The 15,287-nt window shown below is 40.8% G+C and overlaps 1 protein-coding gene across 4 annotated transcripts in view; it reads left to right on the forward strand.

Annotated features, from left to right (window-relative positions):
* sos2 (son of sevenless homolog 2) overlaps positions 1-15,287 on the forward strand; it is a 34,432-nt gene that overhangs the window by 2,309 nt on the left and 16,836 nt on the right. For all 4 annotated transcript variants that reach the window (XM_080043025.1, XM_080043027.1, XM_080043026.1 and 1 more), the window contains exons 2-7: positions 10,350-10,475; positions 10,987-11,118; positions 11,470-11,634; positions 12,303-12,509; positions 14,631-14,774; positions 15,049-15,159. In XM_080043025.1, coding sequence (XP_079899151.1) covers positions 10,350-10,475; positions 10,987-11,118; positions 11,470-11,634; positions 12,303-12,509; positions 14,631-14,774; positions 15,049-15,159 — 885 coding nt within the window. The remainder of the gene's footprint in view (positions 1-10,349; positions 10,476-10,986; positions 11,119-11,469; positions 11,635-12,302; positions 12,510-14,630; positions 14,775-15,048; positions 15,160-15,287) is intronic.

Genomic DNA, 15,287 nt, shown 5'->3' on the forward strand with positions numbered 1-15,287 from the left:
TGGAAAAGCTGCTGGGTTTTTAACAGTGGAACTGTTGACAAAGTGATTTTGACATCAGTCATTCTCCAGAAGCGTGACTCCACCTTTTGAAGTTTCCTTTTCTCAAGAAATTCAACAACTCAATTCTCATAATTGAAACTTTCTGGAAAGGATTTTTTTTTATTTATTTGAATGTCCTTGCTCAGCACTAAACCGTATCAGTTCCTTTTTGACCGTCCCTCTCTTTCCCTTGTCTTGCATCATTTTGGTTTCTCCCCCCCCCCCCCCCTGTCGCCACCAGGTTTATTTTCTGTTTTGGGACTATTCTTACTTAGTCTTGCAAACTCATGACAGTCTGGTACAAACTGAATACACACAACGCTATCACTGCTCTTAAAAGAACATTGGATTTTTTTTTTCAGCACACAAACACACAGTACAGACAGGTAGCGGATCATGAGATTGATTTTGACCAAATTATTTTGACAACGCGCATTCTCCAGAATTGCTGACTCTTAATGCTTAAAAGGGTCAACTCGTTTGTCTTTGGTCACACGCTAAACCGCACTGTTTAGATACTGAAAGCTGCACAGAGCTCTGCATGCGGCTTGTCCCTTTTGAAATGGGTCTTTGTGCTACAAACCTACTAAGGTCTGGTGTCGAGATGCTTTTCACAATGTGGTCGGAGCTCAAAATAATCATCATCATCATAGGTTGTGTTGTTTTTTAAGAGAAGAGACGAGACTTTTTCTTTGTTGCTATACTGTTACTGTTGGGAGGGATACAGTACCTGTGTTACGCTTTGAGCAACAGTAATACAAGCTCATGATGTAATGTTACATAAGGACGGCTCAGTTAAAAGAGTTTGTGACCTGGAGGAGGTGTGAGGTCATCCATTCCAAACCCTTTTGACCTGCATCTCCTCCTCCTGATCAAACCAGTTCCCTCATAGCGTTTGTCTATGTATTATTGTGAATCCCTTCCAACTTCCAACTCATTTCCTTTAAAGCTATAGTGCGTAACTTCTGTTGCCCCCATGAGGTTTTAATACCTTATGCAGAACGTCCAGATTTGTTTTTCTTAGCAGTAGAATCAACAACTGAAACATTTCTTGGGCGCTCCTTTAGCTCCTGCGCCAGTGTTTGGGGGGGGCGACACCAGTTTGTAAACACTGCTATACTGAGAAATACAGAGAGAGTTTTGTGGAGCTGGTAGGCTTAATCATCTTTGTGTCAACTCGTTCGTGCAATGGATTAAATGTAACCGGTAACCGTCATTCATTTATATGAAAAACTTACGCACTATAGCTTTGATAGACAATTTTTAAATAAATGCAGTATGTGGACATATTTGTAAATAGATGTTGTTTAGAATCCTGGAATATTTGAGTTCCTGAAATAGATGAAAGTACTGCTGAACCAACACCGCATGTTTGATGCTCCAAAATAGATTTCTTAGTGTTACTGACTTCATGTGCTCTTTGCTAAAAGTCAAACTAATCCTGCGTCCACTTTAGCCTTTAACTGTCAGATCAGGGATTGACACACACTCAAACATCTCTTCCTTCCCTTTTTTTATAGTGGTTTTAGATTTCCGTTAATCCAAAACGAAAAGGTTATATTTAGCTAAGTCATTATTACTAAACTTGTAAGTTTTGAAAACAGTACTGTCAGTTTGGGCAACACATCCCTGAACCTGGTAGGGCAGGAACTTTATCACTTATTGTAATGACGTAGCCTTTTAATACAATAATTATAGTAACTCAAATTATGTAACCTCTAACCTGTCATGCCGAGTTCCATGTAGCAACATCATGTTAGTAAACAACACAAACCGTTTTTTTTTTTGCACAATAGCGATGCGGTGATGAATAATCAAGGTGAAACTGAGGGAGCAGGTGGTGGGCTGTGGTGCCTCGACTTGTTACACAACTGCCTCAGGGAAAGCCGGCCACAGATTGACGCAGGAGAAGTTTGTTATGGTTTTGACAGACTGTGACTCTCTGTTTTTCACAGCTGTCCACCGGGGGGTTTCCTCGTCAGAAAGGAGCCGTGGTGGATGACTCCACCTCTAAGAATGGGTTCTAGATTTGTGTGTGTGTGTGTGTGTGTGTGTGTGTGTGTGTGTGTGTGTGTGTGTGTGTGTGTGTGTGTGTGTGTGTGTGTGTGTGTGTGTGTGTGTGTGTGTGTGTGTGTGTGTGTGTGTGTGTGTGTGTGTGTGTGTGTGTGTGTGTGTGTGTGTGTGTGTGTGTGTGTGTGTGTGTGTGTGTGTGTGTGTGTGTGTGTGTGTGTGTGTGTGTGTGTGTGTGTGTGTGTGTGTGTGTGTGGAGAGGCAGGATGAAAGAAAACCTGTTGATAGATGATCCTAAGAAGTTACTTTGGGATCAACCTGAGAGGTAGTTTGAGATGGTTTCAACTTGAGAATGACATCATGAATGTGGCCGACTTATCAGGCTACAACCGATCTAGAGTCTTATTATTTATTTCAAATGTTAAATTACTCTTGTTAGATGGAAGGTAGTATGGCTGAAGCAATTTGTTATTTAAAAAAAAATCACAAACTATTTAGATAATCAAACATGTTTTAAGTCACTTATGAAGTACAAATACTGAATATTTGTTTCTTGCAGCTTCTCAATTCTCAGGTTTTCTGTATTTTGGGCTGTTGGAGAAAAAACACATTTGGAGACATTGGCTCTATAGTTAATAACAATAGAAATCGTCAGAATTAACGATCATAAAAATAATGTTTCCTTGCCGGCCTGGATGATGTCATTTAAGCACCATGAGCAGTGATTGTTTTACGTTAAGGTAGCGTAATGCACAATGCTCAATAAAGCAGTGAAGTACCTACCTGTGACTTTAAGTTGTAGCTTTAAGGTTATACTTTTACATCATAAACCACAATGTGTCCTGTTCAAATGTGGCCGTTGAACTTTCTTTCCCTAGTTGCCTTTCACTTCTGTACTATTCAAACAGGTTAGGAAATTAAAAATAACAATACAAATCTTTTGTTATTGTCCATATGGTATAGAATAAGCTTGTTGGTTTGAAGGCCTGTCTGTTTATAAAGTCAACAGTAAAAAGGACATATCGTTATGCTAAAGGTGAAGGTATAAATATTCTGCTCACATGATGTGGTTCACACACATCTGAGTTTGTGTCTGTGACATTTCAGTGCCCAGTGTTTTGTCTCTCTAGCTGCGTCTGGCTGTCCCGGCTATTCTTGATGGCCGGCGCGGCTCGTGCCCGGTCGCTATGCGAGAGCGTCATTTGGCCTGTGACACGCTCGTGTTGATAATAACTGTGCATTCCCCAGGTCTGCTGTTTCACTGGCATCCAGAGAAAGGCCAGAGCTTTTGCTGCTGGCTACAGTTTCATTCCATTGCCATGTTTGAGTTCACGGGGCTTTCTCTCTGTCTGTCTGTCTGTGTGTGTGTGTGTGTGTGTGTGTGTGTGTGTGTGTGTGTGTGTGTGTGTGTGTGTGTGTGTGTGTGTGTGTGTGTGTGTGTGTGTGTGTGTGTGTGTGTGTGTGTGTGTGTGTGTGTGTGTGTGTGTGTGTGTGTGTGTGTGTGTGTGTGTGTGTGTGTGTGTGTGTGTGTGTGTGTGTGTGTGTGTGTGTGTGTGTGTGTGTGTGTGTGTGTGTGTGTGTGTGTGTGTTCGTTCTAGAACAACTCTGGTTCAAAAAGCAGTTCTAAATATGGCATACTTACTTTTAGAAAGTTCCTAGTAGCAGGAACCGGTCCTGTCATGTTTATGTCTGTCAGTTTTATTCTAATCACCTCGTATCCATCTCATCTCTGATCGGTCGTCAAACTGGATAAAGAAACTTTCCCTTAAAGGAGCCGTCTGACCTGGTGACCTGAAGCGACTCTGCTCGCTGTGAGATAACCAGCCAGTATTATGAACTAATAATAAGTTTATATTTGACACGTTCACTCCTCCCACAATCAAAAACACGCAAGGTCCCAAGTTCATTTCAGCTTTGCAATGTCGTCAAACAAGAAGTAAATATAGTCACACTAACCAGAATAACTTTATGTAGTCAGCAACAAATAATTTCCTCCTTCCTGCTTTTAGGTCCTATTTGGGTATTTTGTAGATTTATTTTTCCGTGGTCAATGTCGATGATATCGGGGAGGGGGGGGGGGGAAATGACCTTGAGTATTATCTAGAGTCAAGCTGATTAATACACACGTTCCCCACCTTTCCCACAATATTGAATCAATTCTTTGGACATCAATTGGTCTTCAAACAGGATTCAGTCTGAGGATTGCTTGGATGTGGGCCAGCGGGGGGTCAGTGGGTCGGGTCAGACCGGGGTCACGGAGAGGCCACGTGCTGACGACTGCACCACCACCGGCCATTGTCTTTAGAGTGTGTGTGTGTGTGTGTGTGTGTGTGGTGAGATTTTATTTCCTTGTTGTGAGCATGTTTGTTTGTTTTCTGCAGTATGTGCTGGCGCTGCAGTATGTACGTGTGCATGCTTTCGCTGTGTATGGGTCCAATGATGAATTATCTCTCTTTGTCTATGTGTGTGTGTGTGTCTCTTACTGTATGTCCGCACCGTGTGTGTGTGTGTGTGTTGTCTCGTCTCGGTGTTGATCTCTGCCCCGTGGTACCCCAGACAGTCTGGTTGTAATGGCAGATGATGTCATGGCATGAATCACAAACAGTGACACATGCTCGGCTTTAATAACAAGCCCCACCCCCACCTCTGCACCACACACACACCCACACACACATTCTCTCTCTCACACATACACACACACACACACTCACGCACACAAGCCACATTACCTGCAACCTGATCCTGATGAAGCCCCATATACACAGCCAGGAGAATAATCAATTGAATTAGAAATGTTAACCCTGTATTAACACACCGTCCGGCCTCTTGTTATAACCTGCAACTTTTCTGTTCTTCTACACTCGCACGCACGCACACACACACACACACATGAGCACGCACGCACACATACACACACCTGATCCATCTATGCGCTACAGCTGAGACGTCCATGTTTTTTCTTGTACTACAGAAAGCTTTTTTGCAGGCTGGGTAAAAAATGAAGGTAACCTGCATCTTTACATCGAGTTACTTTTTACTAGACTGATTCTATCCATAGATAGTTGGCTAGAACCTTGTATTGTCATAATCACTTTGTCAATATCATTGAATATCTCCTCACGGCCCACTACCTGCATATACTGTGTGCACGCTTATAAAAAAATCAATACACAGCCTAGTCTCTGTAAACTGTTTCTAGCTATGGTGGGCCCCATTTGTTGACCTACCAGTTTACAGAGCCTAGGCTGTGTATTAACATCAGTTTTTTTCAGGGCACATCAGCTAGTGGATCGTGAGGAGATACTCACTGATTTTCACAAAAAGTGATTTTGACAACAAGCATTCTCCAGAATGGCTGACTCCACCTTTTGAATGGGCTTGACATTAAGAAAGAACAGGCATCCACGATGTCAAACAACATTCACACCAATGTGTCAGCAGCGCCTTGGTAAAAATCTGTGTCAGTTTCCACGACTCGTAGTTTTGATGATGTCACACTTTCAGGGTAATAAATTCTTCTTACAGGTCTGTGGTTTAGAGATTTGGAAAATGCTGCTGCTGTGTACTTTTCCATTTGAACAATTAAGATTTTTTCCCTTCACTTTCACTTGTAAGCCTCACGGTCTGCTCTGTTGTTTTCTGTCACATCACATTATGTGGTCGGGATTTTGTAGAGCATGTTACAGTCCTAACATAAAGCATGTAACTCACTTTGGCATTTGGTAGTTTTATAAACATGCTATAATTTGTATTAAAATAAACATTTACACTGTATTGTTTAAGGTGGTTGGATGCCATTGGTTTGTAATTTAACTAAAAGGGCGGTTGGATGATTTCACTATAGCCAGAAGAACTGTGCATACTTATGCCATTGTGGATAAAACATCGACGGGTTGGATCTTTTCCTTGGTCATTTTTGGGTACCTATGTATCCAGGTTCCCCCTCTCCTAGCTTTGGCTTTGCTCCAGTGTGTGTGTGTGTGTGTGTGTGTGTGTGTGTGTGTGTGTGTGTGTGTGTAGTATGAGACTGCTGCTGCTGCCACTGTAGTACACGCACATCAATACCTCTGTCTGCTGCTATGATCTGCTCTCCCCAGGGGCTAAGCTCTGTGTGTGGGTAGAGAACGAGGCTTGAGGTCGGGGGTGGGTGGGTGGGGGGAGAGACACTGGAACCAGTCATTTTGGTCATTTTTAATGTCAGTGACTCAAATTGTTGCTGATTTAATTTAAATCCTAAAGTATTCCGTATCTGTATACTAATTTATGGAGATATTTTAAGGTCCACTATGTAACTTTGGGTGTGTCAGAGAAGTGAACATTTTCTAAGGAATATTCGTTAGTTGCAGCCTAAGATTTTGAAACATATTTTGAAATTATATAGAAGAGAATTTGAGCAAAACCTCAATTTCTTTTGTACTGGCTTAAAAAATGTCTTAAACAGCTAATGAATTATCAATTGATTGACTAAAAGAATAATTCATTGATCAGTTAATCATTTCGGCATTGCACATGCAACTTTCCACCTTTTTTAGAAAAGCTCACATTGCCATTGACAATATGCAATCATTTTGAATTTTAAAAACCAAATTCCTTTTTTGAATCTCTTCTCTTCAGCATATCAAGTAGTGAGGGAGAATTGTTGTATTTCTGCAACAGTAAAGTTATTGTTTTTTTTGCAGCCGTTTGAAACCCAGTGCCTCCTGTCTCTCTGATCTTTCTAAATGCTTTCTGGATTCAGGAGTTCCCCGGCTATATTCCACTCACAATTGCTTTCACTTTGCTCTGCGCTCAGTCTGTGACTTCAGAGTTTGTTCGCCGCCAACCAAATTAGCCCATGTTACGTCCATCAGCCATTAGTATCGAGTTGCATTGGTACAAATACTCTGAGCCGCGGTCATACCTGCACACAGCTCTGCTCTGCTTTCACTCCTCCATTCAGCAGCGACATGCCGCCATCAAGCAGAATTTGAATCACCTATTGATTTTATTATTAAACTTTTACCATGGAGCTTTTTTAGGATTGTCAAACATGAAAATTAGCGAATTAATTGAAGGTGCTCCGAGGAACTTTTGTGTTTAGTCTTGCACCCCCTTTGGACAAAAGTGGTAGTGTTTTTACTACGCCAGCTGTTGTTCCTGGGTGAGAGTACCCATGACAAAAGCATTAAGAAAAACTATATAAAAATAGCATTCTGTTACATGTCATTTATGATCATCAGAGGAAAAATTAGACTGTTTAAGAAATATTTAAAAGTTCCTTGTAGCACCTTTTTAAAATCTGAATAATTTTATCTAATATGTATTTATTATCTGTGTAAAATATTTATAATTTATTTATTGATCAGTGTAGAAACCCAGAAAATACTGCTGCAGCATCTCATGTTGGTAACATTGTATCACCTCTTATCAGTGCTACAGTCGCACGTATAGTATTTGAATCCACTCTCTGTTTTCTGTTCTGTTTTTATTCAAATGACATTCATATTTGTGTATTATTATTTTAGTTTCTGTCGTCCCATCCTGACATTGTTGGAGAGAGACGACACTGGTTGGACGTGGGGCCTCCCAGAAACGGGCAAAACTATTCTGTGAATGGAGCCGTAGTCAGGGGGAAACCCCCGTAGTTTCAGTGTGGTGACTCACAGCTCCTGGTGTCCTGTGGAATTTGGTCAAGTGCCTATTTGCGGTTCGCGAGGATACATCTCACAACCTAGTTCTGCTTTGATATAAATATATTTTTCCATGCAAAGTTTATACTTGTGGGTTTATTTATAACTGTTAGGTCTTGTGAGCGTGCATCAAAACAGTAATGACGTACATGCACACGTAAAGCAGGCCAGGCTGTGGCTTCACATTTTCCAGCCCCCTCTTGTTTTAAAAAAGCATCTGAATGTCGTTACAGAATCCAAGAATCCAACACTAATCTATTCAAACAGGGGGGCACTTTTTTTTATCATTCTCAGAGTGAGAATTTCACCTTCATCTACATACAGTAGTACACACTGTCCTCTTTTTAAATCTCTTCTTAAGACTTGCTTTTTGTTAACTGTTGACTTTGTTTTACTTTTCTACCATGTTTTTATCCTTCTATTGAATCTTAAGTGTTAATTATTTTTATTTCAATTTTGTTTTTCTATTTGTTTTAACTATCATTTGTAACTTTGTTTTTGAAAGGTGCAATTGCTATATATAAAGTTATTATTATAATTGTTCTATTATAACTTTTTCTTTTCATTTATGATTGTATCTCAATCGAACAAACTCAAACTTGAGGGGGACATCCTGCCCGTGGCTACACCATCTCTGCTAAGTCAGAGCCCAAGAATGCACCGAGCTCCGTCTGCGTTGACCTTTTAACTCTCCTCTCACATTCCTTAATCTGGAGGCAATGTTTTGTCATCATAATGCCCCTACTTTACTATACGCCAGCCAGGGTAATTCCATCACTAGCATGTGAACAGGCTGGGCTTTTGTGAGTAAATGTTTGGCTGTCTTTTCTATCCACCTCTCTCTCCCACAGTCCTTTTCTCTCTGTCTCTCTCCCTCTCTCCCGCTAAGTCTGCTTTGGGTGCTATAATAGTATCTCAACTGACAGCATTCCTTTGAGAGGGCACGGCCCGAATGACGACAACCTTTTGGGAGGTTGGGAGTTGGAGTGTGGTTGTGCTGGGGGGGGGGGGGGGGGGGTGGTGTTCTCTCTACTCTTTCCACCCGTAGACCTGACGATGCCACACCCACTCTGCTGTCTGCACCTCACTACTAAAACCACACCTCTTCTGTCATGCTGGTCCCACCCTCGGGAGTCCCACTACTTAACTTGGAAAGCCCAGGGCGCCAATTATATCAGCAAAAAAAAATGCATGTTTTGTATGTGTTGACAGATGTATTGTCAAGCATTGTCTTGATAGCTTAATTTGAAACCTTGAAAGGAGAGGGAGTTGCAGTTGGATTTGCATGACGTATCTTGAATGATGTATGTTACTGCAGAACAAGCATTTTATATATGTTTCATATGTTTTAGATTTCCCATAGTCCAGGCAGCTTTACGTATTATTTTAGTGCATTAAAGAAAGGATTATCCATATTTGAAACTTGCCTGAGAGACGTATTTCTTCATAGTGAACATTTAGGCTGTGTTCCAAATCGCATACCCCTTTTTTTTCTATTTTACATAATACATCTGATCTGATCATACAAATAATCTAGTTAGCATGCAGTAGGCATACAGTTGGGGCATATTTTTACTTATTTATTTCATCATAACATTGCGCCTTGATCTTGCCTATTTTTGAAAATGTTAAATCTGACCACAAGAATTGGGACATCCTAAATCTTTTTTCTACCATACTAAATAATAGCAGGAAGTATGTGTATTGGAACGCAGGGTTAGTTGGCTTTGGAAAATATTATTTGGTTTTATTTAATTGTATGCCAGCAGGGATTGTTTTGAATACTTTGCCTTGCTGCTGCATTATACTGTGAAGAACATGTTAATATACAAGAGACTTCCAAGCCATCTGCAAACAATGTTGCGGTTATGTATTGTGCCCAATGTCAGAAGTTACAAAATGGAAGTAGTGATTTATGTAAATTTGGTTGTTTTAGTCAAGTCACAATGAAACTTTTGATATCCAACTCTTGAATGTCTGAGCTTCCTTGAACGCAAGAAGTACAGTATTATATAATCGCTCCATCCATGCTGTAAAAGGTGCATTACCAACTTCAAATAATGTTAAGTATTCAAAAAAGGTGTTCAACGTGATGCTTAAATCAAGCAAGTTTCAAGCTTCTGCAAGTTGATTTTCACACTCTTGTGAAATATATGGAAACTTTGGAAGATGACCAGCTGTAAAGAAAATTATGTATAATTTGTGGTCAATGGGCTGAAACATGAAACATGCTTAACTCACCGATATGGCCCTTTTAGAAACCAGTAGAAGGTATTTGTCTTCAGTCAGTCATTGTCTGTACTCGCGCCCTTGACGTCATTAAAATGTTACCCGAGACTTACAGGTGCATCATACCAGGTGTTACAATCAGTTTCACATTACATAGTTTCAGCTTCCAACACGTGAACAGTGCACGAAAGGGATTCCCTTTCCGTCCGAAAATATGGAAACCAAGATTTTAAGATAGTAACAAACATTATGTAATGTCACTCATCTTTGGGGATGGGTACATTATATTGATATTACTCTCTGTAATCGGAATCTAATCGAAATAGTGGGATTCCAAAAGATTCACAGCCCTAGTTACGTTACCCATCTCTAATCATCATCTTGTCTGTCTTTAACCTCCAGGTACAGAAGCAGGTCCATCCAAACCTGTTGGCCAAGGAGGACGCCCTGCAGCACATCGAGGAGCTGATCCTGCAGCTGCTCAGCATGCTGTGTGTGGCCCAGCCGCGCTCCGTGCAGGATGTAGAGGTGAAGGCCATTCTCCTTAGAATCTAAATATCCATTCATAATGTGTTGTTAAAGGTGGAATCGGCGATTCTGGAGAACACTTGTTGTGGAAAATCCCTTGTCAAAATCAGTGAATATCTCCTTATGATCAGCTACCTCGATGTAAATCCATTGTTAATATACAGCCTAATATATACAAAGGGTATGTTAACAAAAGGGGCACACCATAGCAACATACCATTTTACAGAGCCTAGGCTGTAAATCAACACTGGATTTTTTTTTTAAGTGCAAACACAGTACGTCGAGGTAGTGGTAAGAGAGGAGATATTCCCAGATTGTTTACAAAAGCTGATTTTTCTCAACCAGCATTCTCCTCGCTGACTCCTCCTCTTTAAGTGACAAAATAGGCACGGGAGTTGAGATTCAGCTTTACTGTCAGTTACTTTTAAAACAGATTGATATTGCAGCTTCCAAAGATTTTAATGCTTCTAAATGTATCGAGTGTTAATAGAATGATTTCCCTCTTTCCAGGAACGGGTCCAGAAAACCTTCCCCCACCCTATAGATAAGTGGGCCATTGCAGACGCCCAGTCAGCGATCGAGAAACGCAAGAGGAGGAACCCTTTACTTCTCCCCGTGGACAAGATACACCCACTGCTTAAGGTACAGGCTAACAGTCTCTCCATCAATCACACAAAGATGTACACTCCTAAACTATGATATAAACAACTTCAAGAATGATTGTTAAGATTATGATTTTGTATCTTAAACTGCAGGTTTAAATTCACATATGATGCACACGTTCTCACAAGACGCAGTGAACTCTGATGCGAGTGCTAGAAAGTTGCGTCATTTACTGGAAATATTTAGTATCCAATTTGGCTTCCTCTTTTGACAGCTTGGTTCACACTAATTAAATTGCCCTGAACTGATCTGGTTACTTTTGCATGTTCAGACAGACACCAAGAATAACTATTAACTGCCTAATATGTTTAATATCTTTCTTGTCAATAGGAGGTTTTGGGCTATAAAGTGGACTACCATGTCTCCCTGTACATCGTGGCTGTGCTTGAATATATATCGGCAGACATACTGAAACTGGCGGGCAACTATGTCGGCAACATTCGGCACTATGAGATCAGCCAGCAGGACATCAAAGTGTCCATGTGCGCAGACAAGGTGAGTGTTAGTGAGGAACGGGAAAGCTGTTTATTATGGTACTATTCACATGCACAACGTTACTTTATCATTTCTTGTACCTTCGTACCTCTTTCAAACTTTTAAAATGTAAGGCACAAAATCACTGTTGCACGCTGAACCCACAAACAATGTTTTTAGGATCCCAATTAGTTATTACTGTATTAACAACTATTCTTCGAAACAAGACATTCAACATAACATAAATACTTCCACATTTTCAATAAAAAAAGATATTAGTTAGATTCTTTAAAGGTGCACTATGCAGTTTAGGGAAAGTGATTTGTTTACATTTGCGGAGCCAGCAGTTAGTTCACAAAACATGATTTCTCTACATGTAGTTCTTAGTTTGTATTACTTCTATCATCATAAATCAAAACAACATTCATTTGAGGCACCTTGAACCAAACTTAAGACTAGAATAGGGTTTTAAACCAAACTGTGGACCCTGCTGCTGTAAACAACAACAGTGAAACGGTAACTCTTCAGGTAGCTTTCTTACTTCTAATATGTTCCAGGGATCCAATTTTCCTGTGAGGAAAGTTTGTTCATTCAGTTATGAGAATATACCTTTTAGAGAATGTTCACTTCTCTGACACACCCAAAGTTACATAGTGCACCTTTAACTCTGATATATTGTGCTGTTCCAGGTGTTGATGGACATGTTTGACCAGGAGGATGACATTGGCCTGATGTCCCAGTGCACCGAGGAGCCCTCGTCCTCCGGGGAGCTCACGTACGACGACCTGGTGCGGCTGGAGATCGCAGAGGAGCGGCAGTACCTCCGAGAGCTGGACCTCATCATCAAAGTGTTCCGCTACCACTTCCAGTGCAACCCCAAGATCTTCACGCCCCAGGTGAGGAGACTGGGAACAGTTTATTTAAAAAAACTGCCAAATTTGATCGAATGAGGAATTATTTATCATTATTCTCTATTGCCTTTTATTTCTGGTCAAAATACTTGGATCATGCAGTAAACGCTAATCATTGCGCAAAATAATTTGTGCTGAAAGGGGGTTTTACCAACTACTGAAACCTCTATTCAATGCTGATAGATATTATGCGTACATGTTTTTTACTGCACTTTTATTTGGAATATGCCTTGAAACATTGTGTACATAATAAAATTTATTATTTATTCTTCTGACACATTTTTAAAGGAGAGCAGATTGGAAAACAACGATGACTGACAAAAATGACTTATTAACTTTTTGCAGGTGTCCATCAAAAGTCTAGTCATTTGCTGAATGCGAAACTGTTGCTTTTGTTTATGCAACACATGTAACATAAGGCAGCTCTATTTGGTTTTTCCTAGAATAAATATGCCTTAAAAAAGAAAATCAATGACCTTCTATGAAACAACCCACCATCATTGCTGGACACTAGTGACCGGTACAAAGACCTACTCCAGCTCCGGTGCTGGATACAGTAGCTGTGACCGGCCTACTCTAAAGACAGCTTATAAACACAAATTTATAGTCAAGTTTCTAACTCAATTCTGTAAACTAAACCTACTAATTACAAAGCCATTGGAGCCAAATCCAGCGCAAAACCAACAACTATAATCGGCTAACTGCGTAATCTGCTTCGGAAAACACTTACTCAAACAGACTTTACAGTGTCGATTTATGTTGTAAAAGCCTAAGTAGAGACAGTTTGACAGTTGTATTTTTCCTCTTTCAGTCAGTTCCGTAGAATGCTTGTTGTTTACATACCAGTTTACACAGCCAAGGCTGTGTAATAACAGCAGATTGTCCAGCACGAAAATAGAACAGACAGGTATCGGCTTGTAAGGAGATACTCACTGATTTTGACAACAATTCTCTGGAATCACTGACTGCACAAGTGATTTAAATATTGAAGACATTTGTGTTTCCTAATGGATGACACTGCAACTTTAAGGCTTCACTCAAGCTCTATGACCCCTCCAGTAAACAATCCAGGTCTTTCATACCTACCTCAGGGGGTTAACCAAAGAAACAAATAGTTAATTACATCAAGTATAGAATGGAAATTAAGTGCTGTAAATTCCTTAAAAAAAATAATAAAGGGGGGAAAAAGATATGGTATAGGGGGTGAGATGTGTTGAGAAGAAGTAAATGGAAAGTTGAGTTTTAATGGGTCGCTGGCTGCGGCTTTGCATATTTTGGGTTGGGTAATTTGCGGCATCATTTGGGTGAGGAGGATAAACCCAGTGGAATGCAGAACATGTAATTATGTTGAGACAGGAACAGCATCTGCAGCCCTCGCAAAAATAACCTCAATTATGTCTGTTGAAAGACGGCGTAATCTGAAATTACTTTTGGGGGATGTCGAGTAAGTGTTAACGGTCAAATAATGACAGGACTGAACTTCTATTGAGACGTTAGCAGTCGATAATCACTTTGTGCTATTTCAGGGGTCTGGTCTGCTTGACTAATGATTTCTTCAGGCAAGTTGTTATTGTTTAGAGCTCTGTGTCACCACAATTTTTTTTGTTTTGTTTTGTTTATTTATTCAAGAGAGGAAGGCCAAGAATAGGAGCCTTTCCAGCAACACGCTCCTATGGTTAAAAACACAGTCGGCGTGTTTACATGCCTGGTTATTGTCGGTTTCCCATGGAAATGTCTGAAACGTCCATTAAGGAAGAACTATTTTTCTTTATAATATCAGTCTAAGGCACGGCTCCCCCTCAGACATAAACTTTAAAGGTGGAGTCAGCAATTCTGCAGAACGCTTGTTGACAAAATCACCTGTTGTCAGAATCAGTGAATACCTCTTCAAGATCCACCTGTCCGTAGCCTACTGTATTTGTGAAGTAATAAAATCTGGTGTTAATACACAGCCTAGGCTCTGTAAAGTGGTATGTAAACAAAGGGGCTCACTGTAGCTTGCAACATCCCCGAAGAATCAGAGATGTATTGCTTCTTTTAGTTCTTCCTTTTTTTTTCTTCCCAAACCTTTCTAACCTTTAAGCTCTGTGTTGTGTTGTTGTTCAGGACGTGGAGGTGATCTTCAGTAACATCCTGGACATCCACGAGCTGACGGTGAAGCTGCTGGGACTGATCGAGGACGCAGTGGAGATGACGGCCGACGGAAGTCCCCACCCTCTGGTCGGCAGCTGCTTTGAAGATCTAGCAGAGGTACCAAGCTTTCTTCACTTGAAAACCTTTTAAAACTCTCTAGTTGGGGGCGCTCCGGTGGCTTAGTGGGTAGAGCACGTACAACATAAGCTCAGTCCTTGTTGAAGTGGTCGCGGCTTCAAATCTCAGTTCGAGGCTCAGGAGCAGCAGACCACGGGTTCCAATTTGGCCCGTGGTGGTTCTCTGCTCTGCCCCATTTCATCTTTGTCTCTCCAAAGCTGTCTAATGAAAAGTCTAATGCGTTGACTCTTGAATCATCTCTCCATGTCTATAGGAGCAGGCGTTTGACCCTTACGAGACCCTGTCCCAGGATATCCTCAGTAAGGATTTCCACGAGCACTTCAACAACCTGATGGCACGCCCCACCGCCAGCAACTACTTCCAGGTAAGATGTTCAGAGAAGTTGGCAGAGCCTGTCGTTAGCTGACAAGTTAGCTCCTGAAAGGCTAATAGAAAATGGGAAAATAAGTTTATAAAGTCTAGGTCTTGGCTTGTTTGGATATGATATACATA

This window comes from Ammodytes marinus (genome assembly GCF_949987685.1).
Source record: "Ammodytes marinus genome assembly, chromosome: 15".
NCBI lineage: Eukaryota > Metazoa > Chordata > Actinopteri > Uranoscopiformes > Ammodytidae > Ammodytes > Ammodytes marinus.